General features: G+C 63.8%; 1 protein-coding gene across 2 annotated transcripts; it reads left to right on the top strand.

The window, feature by feature from the left end:
• The first annotated feature begins 268 nt into the window (after positions 1–268).
• On the top strand, positions 269–10,845 carry CLCNKA (chloride channel, voltage-sensitive Ka). Of its 2 annotated transcripts, NM_001082361.1 has the most exon segments (20): positions 274–364; positions 944–1,050; positions 1,589–1,717; positions 2,454–2,582; positions 3,069–3,208; positions 3,539–3,616; positions 3,705–3,783; positions 4,252–4,377; positions 4,478–4,562; positions 4,637–4,738; positions 5,304–5,388; positions 5,644–5,817; positions 6,187–6,256; positions 6,424–6,534; positions 6,821–7,034; positions 7,552–7,685; positions 8,421–8,509; positions 8,623–8,706; positions 9,312–9,398; positions 10,407–10,845. In NM_001082361.1, coding segments are annotated over 19 exon segments (2,064 nt in total). In that variant the 5' UTR covers positions 274–364; positions 944–950; the 3' UTR covers positions 10,455–10,845.
• Positions 10,846–11,294: the final 449 nt, after the last annotated feature.

The following is an 11,294-nucleotide window of genomic DNA, read 5'->3' as shown; positions in this document are numbered from 1 at the left end:
CTGCTCTGTGCACCTGCTTCCCCTCCCCCACCAGGCCACAGGAACCTGTGGAGTCTGAGCAGGACCACCTCCCTGCTGTTCTGCTGGGAGTGGGAAGTACCTGCTCCCTCCCTCCTGGCAGCGCTCCCTCCCCGGATTCATTTGCCCTGGGGACATCAGTGCTCAGCAAGTCTCAGTCGTCTGGGGCAGTTCTGCTTGGTTTGCCAAGTACACTCTGATTGGCCTCAGGAAATGCAGAATTGGGTGGAGGAGGGGGAGGGTGTTGATGGGCGGAGCACACACCTGCCCAGGTGCACCTGAGCTAGAAGCAAAGAGGCTTTGTGAGACAAGGACCAGTTGGGGTCAGAGCAGAAGGCACTGACAGGTAAGGGCGCTGGGAGCAGGTGAATTTGGAAGGGCCTGCAGCAGGCAGCACTGGAGGTCAGGAATAGGAGCCGGCTCCTCACCTTGACCCTGGAGGGCTCTCCTTCTGGGCCTGGGGTTTCCTGCCTCTGTGGCCAAGGGGGCGTGGGCATGGGGACTCAGAGTTGTCCACAGGGACCCGCAGTGTTGGTGGCTCACTGCGCTAAGAGAGCTCAAACCATAAAAGCAGCCAAGTGGCATCCCTGGGTGGTGGGGGACGTGAGGGGCTCACAGAAGAGGGCAGGGGCTCTGATCAAGGAACACAGGGGAGTGGAGGTGACATCGTGAAACACTGGCCTCCCCCCACACCTGGCACACGCACGCACAGCCCCTCGGGGCAGCCCTCGGTGCCGAGGACTCACCCGGGCCGGCGTCTCCTCCTGACCCCGCACACGCACCACACACGTGGGGAAAACACCATCTTCCCCTCTACCTGGGGCAGAGCTGGGGCAGAGCCAGGAGGCAGGGAACAGGCTCTGGTGCGGCTCACCGCGGGGGACTCTGTCAGTCTGTCTGTGTGTGTGTCTGTCGGCCCCACCAGGGTCCCCATGGAGGAGCTGGTGGGGCTGCGAGAGGGCTCCTCCGGGAACCCGGTGGCCCTGCGGGAGCTGTGGAGCCCGTGTCCCCGCCTCCGCCGCGGCATCCGAGGTGAGAGCTGGGGCCCCTCCGCTCCCCAGAGAAGACCCTCAGGTGCCTTCCCTGGCCAGGGCTGCCCAGGGGCCCCCCTCCTGCTTTCCACTCCCTGGGGACCTCACAGCCCAGAGTCTCAGGGTGGCAGGGAGGGAAGGGCTCTGTCTGCCTGTCCCTCTGTCTGGGTCACATTGGCTGGTGAGTGCCCTCTTGCTGGGGGGTCCCATGGTCATGGGATGATGCAGGAGGCTGGCAGGACCCTGCTGCCCTGCTTGGGGAAGCTGTACTGCAGGTGACCCCACCTCCCCTTCCCTCGTGGTCACTCTCCCAAGAGTCTCCCTGGAGGGGCAGAAATGGGGAAGGCAAACAGGTGCCACCCCCTGCACCAACCCTGCTCTTGTTTGTGCGTGGCGTTCAGGGTCATGCTGGACTCCACCACCCGCACCTGCCCCCCACCTCTCCCCGCCAGCGTCCTCCCTGCTTTGGGCTCCCTGGAGGGAATGCGCCGTCCCAGGCCCCTGTGACCTGATGGCTGTGACCCGATGCCCCTGCCCAGGTGGCCTGGAGTGGCTGAAGCAGAAGCTGTTCCGCGTGGGCGAGGACTGGTACTTCCTGATGACCCTGGGGGTGCTCATGGCCCTCATCAGCTATGCCATGAACTTCGCCCTCGGGCGCGTGGTCAGAGGTAAGCCCTCCCAGGCACGCACACAGTGCTCAGGGACAGGGGCTCCAGGCACGATCTCCGGGATGCCACATGGGCCGCCAGGTGCAGCGGGGTGGGTGGCGCCTGAGTGGGGAGCAGGGTGAGTCTGGTCCTGGCTCAGCTCCTGCCTCGCTGTGCGACCCTGAGCAGGCTCCTGACCCTCTCTGAGCCTGAGTCTCCTCTCCCGCACATTCGGAGCGAGCCCTCAATGACCCCAGAGTCCTGGCTGCTCTGGGCTCTGTGCCCCTCTTTGTGCCACTCCCACCCCTTCTGCACCTGCTGCCCTCAGCTCAGTTACCCTGGGGGAAGGGGCTTGTGAGACCATCAGGCGTAGCGTGTCCCTCCATACCCTTCAGCACCCTCTCCACCCTGAGGCCTTCCTGGAGGAGGGGGCAGTGGCAGGGAGAGTCTGGGCCTCTTTCTCTCCTCCGATCATGAAGAACCCTAGCAGGTGCTCCACACCCCGTCTCACTTCCTCCTCAGGGATCTCTTCTAGCCCTCAGTGACCTTGTCACCAGCTCCTTTGACAGTCAGGGAAGGTGTTGCCCAAGGTCGTTGGACCAGGAAGCAGCTAGGAATCGGACCCCGGGCCCCTCTCCTGCCTCCACCTGGGGGTCTGCCCCATGCTGGGTAGCCCTTAGCCCCCATTCCTGCTCAGTAAGTGGGGACCTCAGTGTGTGGCCCCGAGGGCAGCTCCCTGATGCCTGGCCGTCTCCAGCGCACAAGTGGCTGTACCGGGAGATTGGGGACAGCCACCTGCTCCGGTACCTCTCCTGGACCGTGTACCCTGTGGCCCTGGTCTCCTTCTCCTCCGGTTTCTCCCAGAGCATCACGCCCTTCTCGGGAGGTGAGTCCAGCGTCGCCACGCCGTTTGGGTAACAGTCGTCCCTGGTCAAACCTTCTCATGTCCATGGGCTGCCTGCTGCCCCCACTTCACAGCCAGAGAAGCAGGCCCAGAACAGGCGTGCTGGGTGCCTAGAGGCACACTGGGAGACAGCCAATGCTGAGTCCTGGGTCACTGTTGGCTCCGCCTCTGTGGGCTGTGCTCCAAGGACAGGGGACGAGGACAAGGGACAGAGGACAGGTTCTCTGGGGTGTGGAGACAGAGGCCAGGGCCAGGGCAGCTCTGGTGTAGGGGGCGCAGTTCCCCCAGGCCTCTCAGCAGTGCCCAGGCCAGCAGAGGGGACGTGGATTTGTGGAGGTGGCTGCGTTCTCCTGAGTCCCATCCTCCCCTGGTGCCGGGCCCAGCTGTGAGGACAGGGACACCTCCCACCCGACTGTGTGTCCAGACCCCTTAGAGTCGTCATCCAGAGATTTCCCACTTTTTGTCAAGGTTCCGGAATCCCAGAGCTGAAGACCATCCTGTCGGGCGTGGTCTTGGAGAACTACCTGGACATCAAGAACTTCGGGGCCAAGGTGGTGGGCCTCTCCTGCACCCTGGCCACGGGCAGCACCCTCTTCCTGGGCAAAGTGGTACGGATCGGACCGGTGGCAGCGCCCACCCCCACCGCCTCCCACCCCTGCCTCCCTATGGCTGGGGCAGAGGGGTTCAGCCAATCCCTGCCTTGGGGGGCTCAGTGTTGGGGAAGAGGAGGTCCCAGCCCCAGAGGGGGACAAAGGCCATCTCAGGCCACCTTGGCATCTGGGGAGATGGGAGAGCTGGGTCTGGGGGAGGCTCCCTCTGCTGCCCTCAGACTGGGCTCAGGGGTGGACGAGGAGGTAGGGAGAGGGAACCGAGGAGGAAAGATGGGGCGGGCCGCCTCTGTGCCCCCTGCCCTGGGCCCACACCTTGCCCGGCCACAGGGCCCCTTCGTGCACCTGAGCGTGATGATTGCTGCCTACCTGGGGCGCGTGCGCACCAAGACCATCGGGGAGGCGGAGGTAACGGCAGGGGGGAGGAGAGGGCAGCGCCTGCAGGGGTGGTGGGAGGCAGGGCCCGGCTCTGAGCCCTGCACCTCCACTCCCCCAGAACAAGAGCAAGCAAAATGAGATGCTGGTGGCAGGGGCGGCGGTGGGCGTGGCCACGGTCTTTGCAGCCCCCTTCAGCGGTGAGACCCTCCCTCCCACCTTTCTCTGCATCCTGGACCCCCACGTGCCCTGCCTTCTATGGCTTGGCTGCCGCCCAGGAGGGACCTGAGGAGGCATCAGGCTGCATCCAGATCTCTCTGCTGTCCAGTGCGGGAACCACCACCCCAGGGCGGGGCCTCAAGTGCTAGGGGGTCACATTAGACAGACGTGTGCAGAAATCCGTTCTCCAGTGTGGCCCAGCCATGGGGCCTGGCTGCCAGAGCTGTAAGACTGGGCCGCTCTGTCTCCACCCTGTGTGTGAGGAGGGCACAGTTCTAGGGTGCGACAGCGCCCTGCTAGGGGAGTCCACCCTACTCACCCTGGGCTCAGGACCCAAGGGAAGGGGTGTCCCTGCCGGTCCAGGCTGTAGAACAGAACAGGAGGGGCCTCAGAGCCCTGAACCATGGAATGGGAAGGCTGGGGTCCCCTGAGCCCAGTGCTGCCCCCAGGCGTCCTGTTCTGCATCGAGGTCATGTCTTCCCACTTCTCCGTCTGGGATTACTGGAGGGGCTTCTTCGCTGCCACCTGTGGGGCCTTCATGTTCCGGCTCCTGGCCGTCTTCAACAGCGAGCAGGGTGAGCCACGTGGGTGCCTGGGTGGGGGACTTTCTCCTCCCTCCGTCGCCTCACCCTCCACCGTCAACCCATCCCTTCCTGCCTGCCCCCTCCTGCCCAGAGACCATCACCTCCCTCTACAAGACCAGCTTCCCGGTGGACGTCCCCTTCGACCTGCCGGAGATCTTCTTCTTCGTGTTGCTGGGGTGAGCAGGTGCCTCGGGCCCCCTGAGAGCCCCTGGGCTGGGGAGGGGTGTGGCCTCACTCCTCTCGTCCCCAGGGCCATCTGCGGCGTGGCCAGCTGTGCCTACCTCTACTGCCAGCGCACCTTCCTGGCCTTCACCAAAACCAACAAACTCATCTCCAAACTGATGGCCACCAGGTGGGCCTGGCAGGGCTGGGCCCCTCGCAGACCCCCAGCCTCATGGAGAGAAAGCCCAGCCAACATGAGCCCCTGTCCCCTCGCTGAGCCCCAGCCCCTGCTTAGCCTCACCCCGTGGGAGCTGCGTTCCCTCATCTACACCGCCTGCTCCCTGGCTGTGCCTCCAGCCCCTTCCTTTAACCCCTCCTCTCACTGGTGTCCCACCCCCAATTGTCCCCTGCTCCCCAACCTTGATGCCCCTGGCCTGGCCTGGGCCCTCCTCCTGTCCCAGCTAGTAGCCCAGCCCCGCCCTGGCCTGGCCAGCTCGGGCCTTCCCACCAGCCTGCTGCTGTCCCTAACTCTCATCAGCCCTGAACCCATTACACTGACAGTGGCAGACTGTCCCTAGCATCTTCCCTGGAAGTCCCCGGGACACGCCCCCTCCCGTCTTGCCTCCTTCTCCTTGTGGGCCTGGGCATCAGCACCCAGGGTGGTGGCGTCTGCTCTTGTCTGGCTGGGCCCCTGTCTCCCCTCCATGCAGTGGGGAAGTGGAGTCAGCCCTGGATCTCCTTCCCCATCCCAACAGCAAGCCTCTGTACGCAGCCCTGGCGGCCACGGTTCTGGCCTCCATCACCTACCCCCCCGGAGTGGGCCGCTTCATGGCTTCTCGGGTGAGCTGAGCTTCGAGGGCGATGGGAGTGGGGACCCCAGGTTGCCCCTTAGTGACCTCTGATGGTGTCTGCACCCATGAGCAGGGAGACGCCCGCCTGGGCGGCATTTGCAGGGGGGAAAGGCAGTGTGGGAGGCCACAGCCCTTCCCCAGGGCCCCAGCTGGGGGGCTGAGTGGGACTGGACGTGGCCCCCCGGAGGGGCTGGGTAGCAGGGGCCGGGGTCTGGTCAGGCCCTGGTGCAGACTCCGCCCCCAGCTGTCCATGAGGGAGCATCTGGACACCCTGTTTGACAACCACTCGTGGGCGCTGCTGACCCGCAACTCGTCCCCACCGTGGCCTGCGGAGCCCGACCCCCAGCACCTGTGGTGGGAATGGTACCACCCCCGCTTCACCATCTTCGGGACCCTCGCCTTCTTCCTGGTTATGAAGGTGGGCACCCAGGGCCTCTGGGGGAACACAGCTGAGACCCGCTGGGGTTGGGCGGGGGTTGCAGCATGGAGTCGGCCCTTCCACCTACACTCCCTGACTGCCTCTTTCCCTTGCCTCAGTCTTCTCATCTTTAGAGTGGGCCAGCTACTGTGTCTACCCCAAAGGGAAGGCTAAGGAGTAGGACAGCATTGGCTTGAAGCCAGGCCACAGCGAGCGCTTTACCAGGGGAGGGTCCTGGCCCTTCCGTGCAGCCCCGACCCCAAATGCCGGTGCTGGGTCGTGCCTGGCCACCCTCCTGCCCACTGCCCAGTCTCCTCTTGCCTGTGCCTTGCCGGCTGCCCCTCAATTCTGCCCCTCCCCTCTTCACAGTTCTGGATGCTGATTCTGGCCACCACCATCCCCATGCCCGCTGGCTACTTCTTGCCCATCTTCATCATTGGTGAGTCTGGGGTGCTGAGAGTTGGGGAGATTCAACATCTCTAGTGCAGATCCAGAGACCTGCGTCACCTGCTACCTCCCAGGATGGGACCGCGAATGTCCCCAGGATGGAGGTCGTGGGGGTCCAGTCCGCACGCTGCCCCCTCCTCACTCTAAGTCTGTGTCCAGGAGCTGCCATTGGGCGCCTCTTGGGGGAGGCCCTCTCTGTCGCCTTCCCTGAGGGCATCGTGGCTGGAGGTGTCATCAACCCCATCATGCCCGGCGGCTACGCCCTGGCAGGTGAGTGGTCAGCTCCCGGCTGGGCGGGCTGCACGGAGAATCGGCTGGCAGTGCTGCCGGGGTCTCTGAGCCGCCCGTCTGTTCCCTAAGCCCCATCACCCTACAGCTCTTGTCTGGTCCCGATTCCCTATCCCCTAGCTTCTCTCTCTCCTCTCGGCCAGCTCGGGAGAGAGGACACTTCCAGCCTGCACCGTTCCCCCCAGCCCAGGACCGTGGCCGAGCCAGCCTTGTCCTCCACGGGACAGCGGGCCCTGGTCTCAGGCTTTCTGCCCTGCCTGTCCCCCAGGGGCTGCGGCCTTCTCAGGCGCGGTGACCCACTCCATCTCCACTGCGCTGCTGGCCTTCGAGCTGACCGGACAGATCGTGCACGCCCTGCCAGTGCTCATGGCTGTGCTGGCGGCCAACGCCATCGCCCAGAGCTGCCAGCCCTCCTTCTACGACGGCACCATCATGGTGAAGAAGCTGCCCTACCTGCCTTGGATCCGGGGTCGCCCCATCAAGTGAGTGCCTGCCCAGGGCTGGTGGAGCCACAGGTGGAGCCGGAAGGGAAACCGGCTGTGAGGTCCTCACTGGACCACATCCGGCCGGAGCCGCTGTCGGCCCAAAGAGTAGAGCTAAGGGGCTCCGCGAGGCCCCGGGTCCGAGGCCCAGCTGGCAAGCTGCCACCTTGCTGCAAACCTCAGCTTCCCCACCTGTAAATTGGGCTGGTGACTCAGTGGCTTTGAAACTTTCAATCCCCCCCCCCCCCCCGCCGCCTCCCATCTAACTTTGCTGCAAATGAGATTCCCCAGGGAGACCACAGTGCAGCTTGTCCCGGGCAGGGGCTGGGACTCAGATCTGGGCCTCGCTGGCCCCAGGGTCCTTTCCACCGTGGGGTGGGGCTCCTGGAACCGCTCATCCAGGAACCTCTTTGCCCACCCTTGAGGACCACGGGGCCTGGCCAGCTCACCTCCCCGCGTACCCTGCTTCGTCCTGGACCGGGGACCCAGGGCCTGATGGGAGCTCCTCTGCCCCCAGCTCCCACCGCGTGATCGTGGAGCACTTCATGCGCCGTGCCATCAGCACGCTGGCCAGGGACGCGGCCCTGGAGCAGGTGGTCAAGGTGCTGACCTCCACGGACGAGGCCGAGTACCCCCTGGTGGAGAGCACAGGTGCCCGGCCCGGGGGGGGGACGGTGGCCGGGGCTAGGGCTTCCCCCTGCCTTCTTCCCAGAGTCCAGAGGGTCAGGCCCAGGAAGGGCAAGCAGAGCGCTCGGTCTGCACCTGCGTCCAGGCCCCGACGTCGACGCTGTGTGAGCCTGGGCGAGTGCCTTCCCCTCCCCCTCTCCCAGCCTCAGCTCCCTCATCAGCAAAAGGAAACAGGAACCCTTCTCACCTGGGATGTGGGACATGATGGGAAGCTTGGTGTGCACAGGTTGGGTACAACATCAGTCATTGTTCAAACCGGACCTGGGCACCTGTGGACACTGCCTTGTATGATGGTCCTGCAATGGCCCCTCTGAAACTCAGGATCAACTAAGCCCCCAGCACACAGTAGGACCTCAGGACATAGTGCTGCCATCACTGGGCTGAGCCAGTGCTGACAGCCAGATGTCCCCAGGCAGGTGGCCCTGCAGCATGGAGAGTCCCCACGGGAGCAGAATGCCCCTTGGCCCCGCCTACCACACCTCCACATTGGATGCTCAGTGACCTTGGGCATGACAATCAGCAGTGCTGTGCCCCTGAGGCTCAGTTTGCTGTCCTGTCCAGTGGGTGAGAGTCGTTCCAATGGACCCATAGGAGAGACAGGGCAACCCAGCACGTGGGTTCTTGGCACATAGTAGGTGCTGCGTAGATGGAGTTATTCTGCATAATGCGCCTCTCCACCCCTCCCTGTGCACCTGCTAGAGTCGCAGCTCCTGGTGGGCATCGTGCAGAGGGCCCAGTTGGTGCAAGCCCTCCAGGCCGAGGCACCTGCCAGGGCTTCAGGACAGCAGGTGGGTATGTGTGAGGGTGGGCAGCAGAGAGGTGAGGGGAGAGGCAGTCTGGAGGGGGCTGCCCGGGGACAGGGGGCTGGTGCAGGTACCCATCTCCCTGCCCCCATCCCCAGCGCTGTCTCCAGGACATCCTGGCTGGGGGCTGCCCCACGGAGCCAGTGACCCTGACGCTGTCCCCTGAGACCTCGCTGCACCAGGTAATGGGGAGAAGTCAGGAAGTGGAGGATTATGGGGTCAGCCAGGACCCTGGGGCAGAGAGCAAGGGCCGGCAGGGAACGAGGGCTCCAGCCTCCCCCGCTACACTGTGTTGCTCCGTCCCCCTGGCCTGCTTCCTCATTGGCAGACTGTGCACAGCAGTGCCCGCCCTGTGCCCCGACCCCCAGGGTGGCTGGGGTGACCCAGAGACACTACTAGAGGGGTAGAAGCGGCACAGAAGCTCTTGGGGTTTGGGGGGTAGACATTGGGTACACGTGTTGCATCACCACACATGGGAGTCCCTTTCCCATCCACTTCAATCTCCCTGTGTGATCGCAGGCACGTTACCGACCCAGTGAGGACAGAGTCCGGCTCTCAGGAGGGCCAGGGGCAGAAACAGGCCAGGCAACCTGGTGTGGGCACACACTCTCTGCCTGAGGTCCTTCCACCCAGGCTTGCACAGCCCATGTGTGGACTCTGGGGCCCCCTGGTGGTCATAGTGAACATTGCCCGCAGGTCCCTGGTTCCTGGCAGAGATTTAGGGGTGCAGCCAGAGGGGTGGCTGGGCGCCCCAACCCTCCAGTGTTTCCTGACACCCCCCTCACAGGCACACAACCTGTTTGAGCTGTTGAATCTTCGATCGCTCTATGTGACGTCCAAGGGCAGAGCTGTGGGCTACGTGTCCTGGGTGGAGGTACCAGGGGGAGCCGGGGAGGGGGGAGCTCAGAGAAATCTTTTCTAAAAGATTTGTTTATGTGTTGAAAGGAAGCGTGGGGCCGGTGCCACGGCTCAATAGGTTAATCCTCTGCCTTGCAGCGCCAGCACACCGGGTTCTAGTCCCGGTCGGGGCACACCAGATTCTGTCCCGGTTGCCCCTCTTCCAAGCCAGCTCTCTGCTGTGGCCCGGGAGTGCAGTGGAGGATGGCACCCCATTGGAGACCAGGAGAAGCACCTGGCTCCTGGCTTTGGATCAGTGCGGTGCGCCGGCCGCAGCGTGCCAGCCACAGCGGCCATTGGAGATTGGAGAGTGAACCAACAGCAAAGGAAGACCTTTCTCTCTGTCTCTCTCTCTCACTGTCCTCTCTGCCTGTCCAAAAAAAAAAAAAAAAAAAAAAAAAAAAAAAAAAAAGAAAGAAAGAAAGGAAAAAGAAAAAGAAAAGAAAGGAAGCGTGGTAGAGGGAGACAGACATGGAGAGACACAAAGCGACAGAGAGAGGAAGAAAGAGAGAGAGAGAATCTTCCATCCAGCAACCCACCAGTTCACTCCCCAAATGGCCCCAACAGCTGGGCCTGTGCCACCCTGAAGCCAGAAGCCAGGAACTCCACTGATTCTCACACATGAGTGGCAGGGACTCAAGTACCTGAGCCGACATCCACTGCCTCTCTGGCGCATCAGCAGGACACTGTATTGGAAGTGGAGCAGCCACTCCTGGCACAGGCAGGCAAATGCTCAACCCCCTCCCAGGATATCAGTGCCTCCCCTTCCTGGCCGGGGGACCCTAGGGCCTGACCGCCTCGACCTGGTCTTGTGGCCAGCAGCCTCGCCGCCACTCCCTGGTGTCAGTGATCCCATCTGAGCAATGGGGAGGCACCGCTCTAGCCGTCACCAAAGAATCCAGCCCTGGGGAAGTCAAACGATGGTGGAGCCCCCGCTCTCGCCTGCCCTGCAGCCTCCCTCCCCACCCCCTGTGCTCTGTTCTAGCTGGAGAAAGCAATCTCTGCCCTGACGAACCCACCGGCCGCCAAGTGAGCTGCCCCGCATGAGGAGGCGGGACACCCCCTGCCCTTGGTGACTGTGGCGTCCAGGAGCCAGCGTCCCTTCTCCAGTCCCGACCTCCCCACCGCTCCATCCTAGCTCACCTGCTGGGCTTGGCAGCAGCCCTAACCCAGCCCCGACAGGAGCCCCACTTTCTCCCCATGCCATCTTGGGGGACACCAGCTCCTGCCTTGAAGCACAGAGCTCAGAGTGCGAGGGAGGGGAAGACCAGACCAGGGCGGCGCCCAGGGAGCAGGTGCTCGGCTCATGGCTGCGGAGGCTGGCGGGCGCCGTCGGCAGGGGCAGGCCTGGAGGTCCTCGGGGATGGGCTGAGGTTCCCGAGAGAAATAAAGCCGAGCCCTCCCGGAGCCGCAGCTCCTCCCTCACTTGAGCTCCAAGGGTGTTCACTGGCTCTTAGCCTCTCACCTGTGCTGGCCCAGAGCGCGCTCCTGGGGACACGGGCGGTCACGGGGGCCCTGCGGTCTGGCTCCCTCATCTCCTCCTGATGCCCCACTTCCTGGGATGGAGACAGGATCCCCCAGGACTTGGGATGCTCCTCTTCCTGGACAGGCAAGACCCAGTGGCCCAGCCCTTGGATGAGCCACAGGTGAAGGGGGGGGGGTCCTGGGTGTGTCCCCTTGGGGCGTCCAGTGTCTAGGGCATCCTCCATGTTGGGCCTTGAGACACAGATGGCTAATCCCACACCTGATGAAAGCAACATGACCCCGGTATTCACTGCCTGAGACTGCAGGCTCCCTCCTAGCCACGGGCGGATGAAAGTTCACTGCGGACTCTGACCAGCCCTGGCCAAGGGGCTTTATTCCTCCAAGTCCA

This window comes from Oryctolagus cuniculus, chromosome 7, assembly GCF_964237555.1.
Source record: "Oryctolagus cuniculus chromosome 7, mOryCun1.1, whole genome shotgun sequence".
Lineage (NCBI taxonomy): Eukaryota > Metazoa > Chordata > Mammalia > Lagomorpha > Leporidae > Oryctolagus > Oryctolagus cuniculus.
This window is presented reverse-complemented; position numbering and strand designations above follow the sequence as displayed.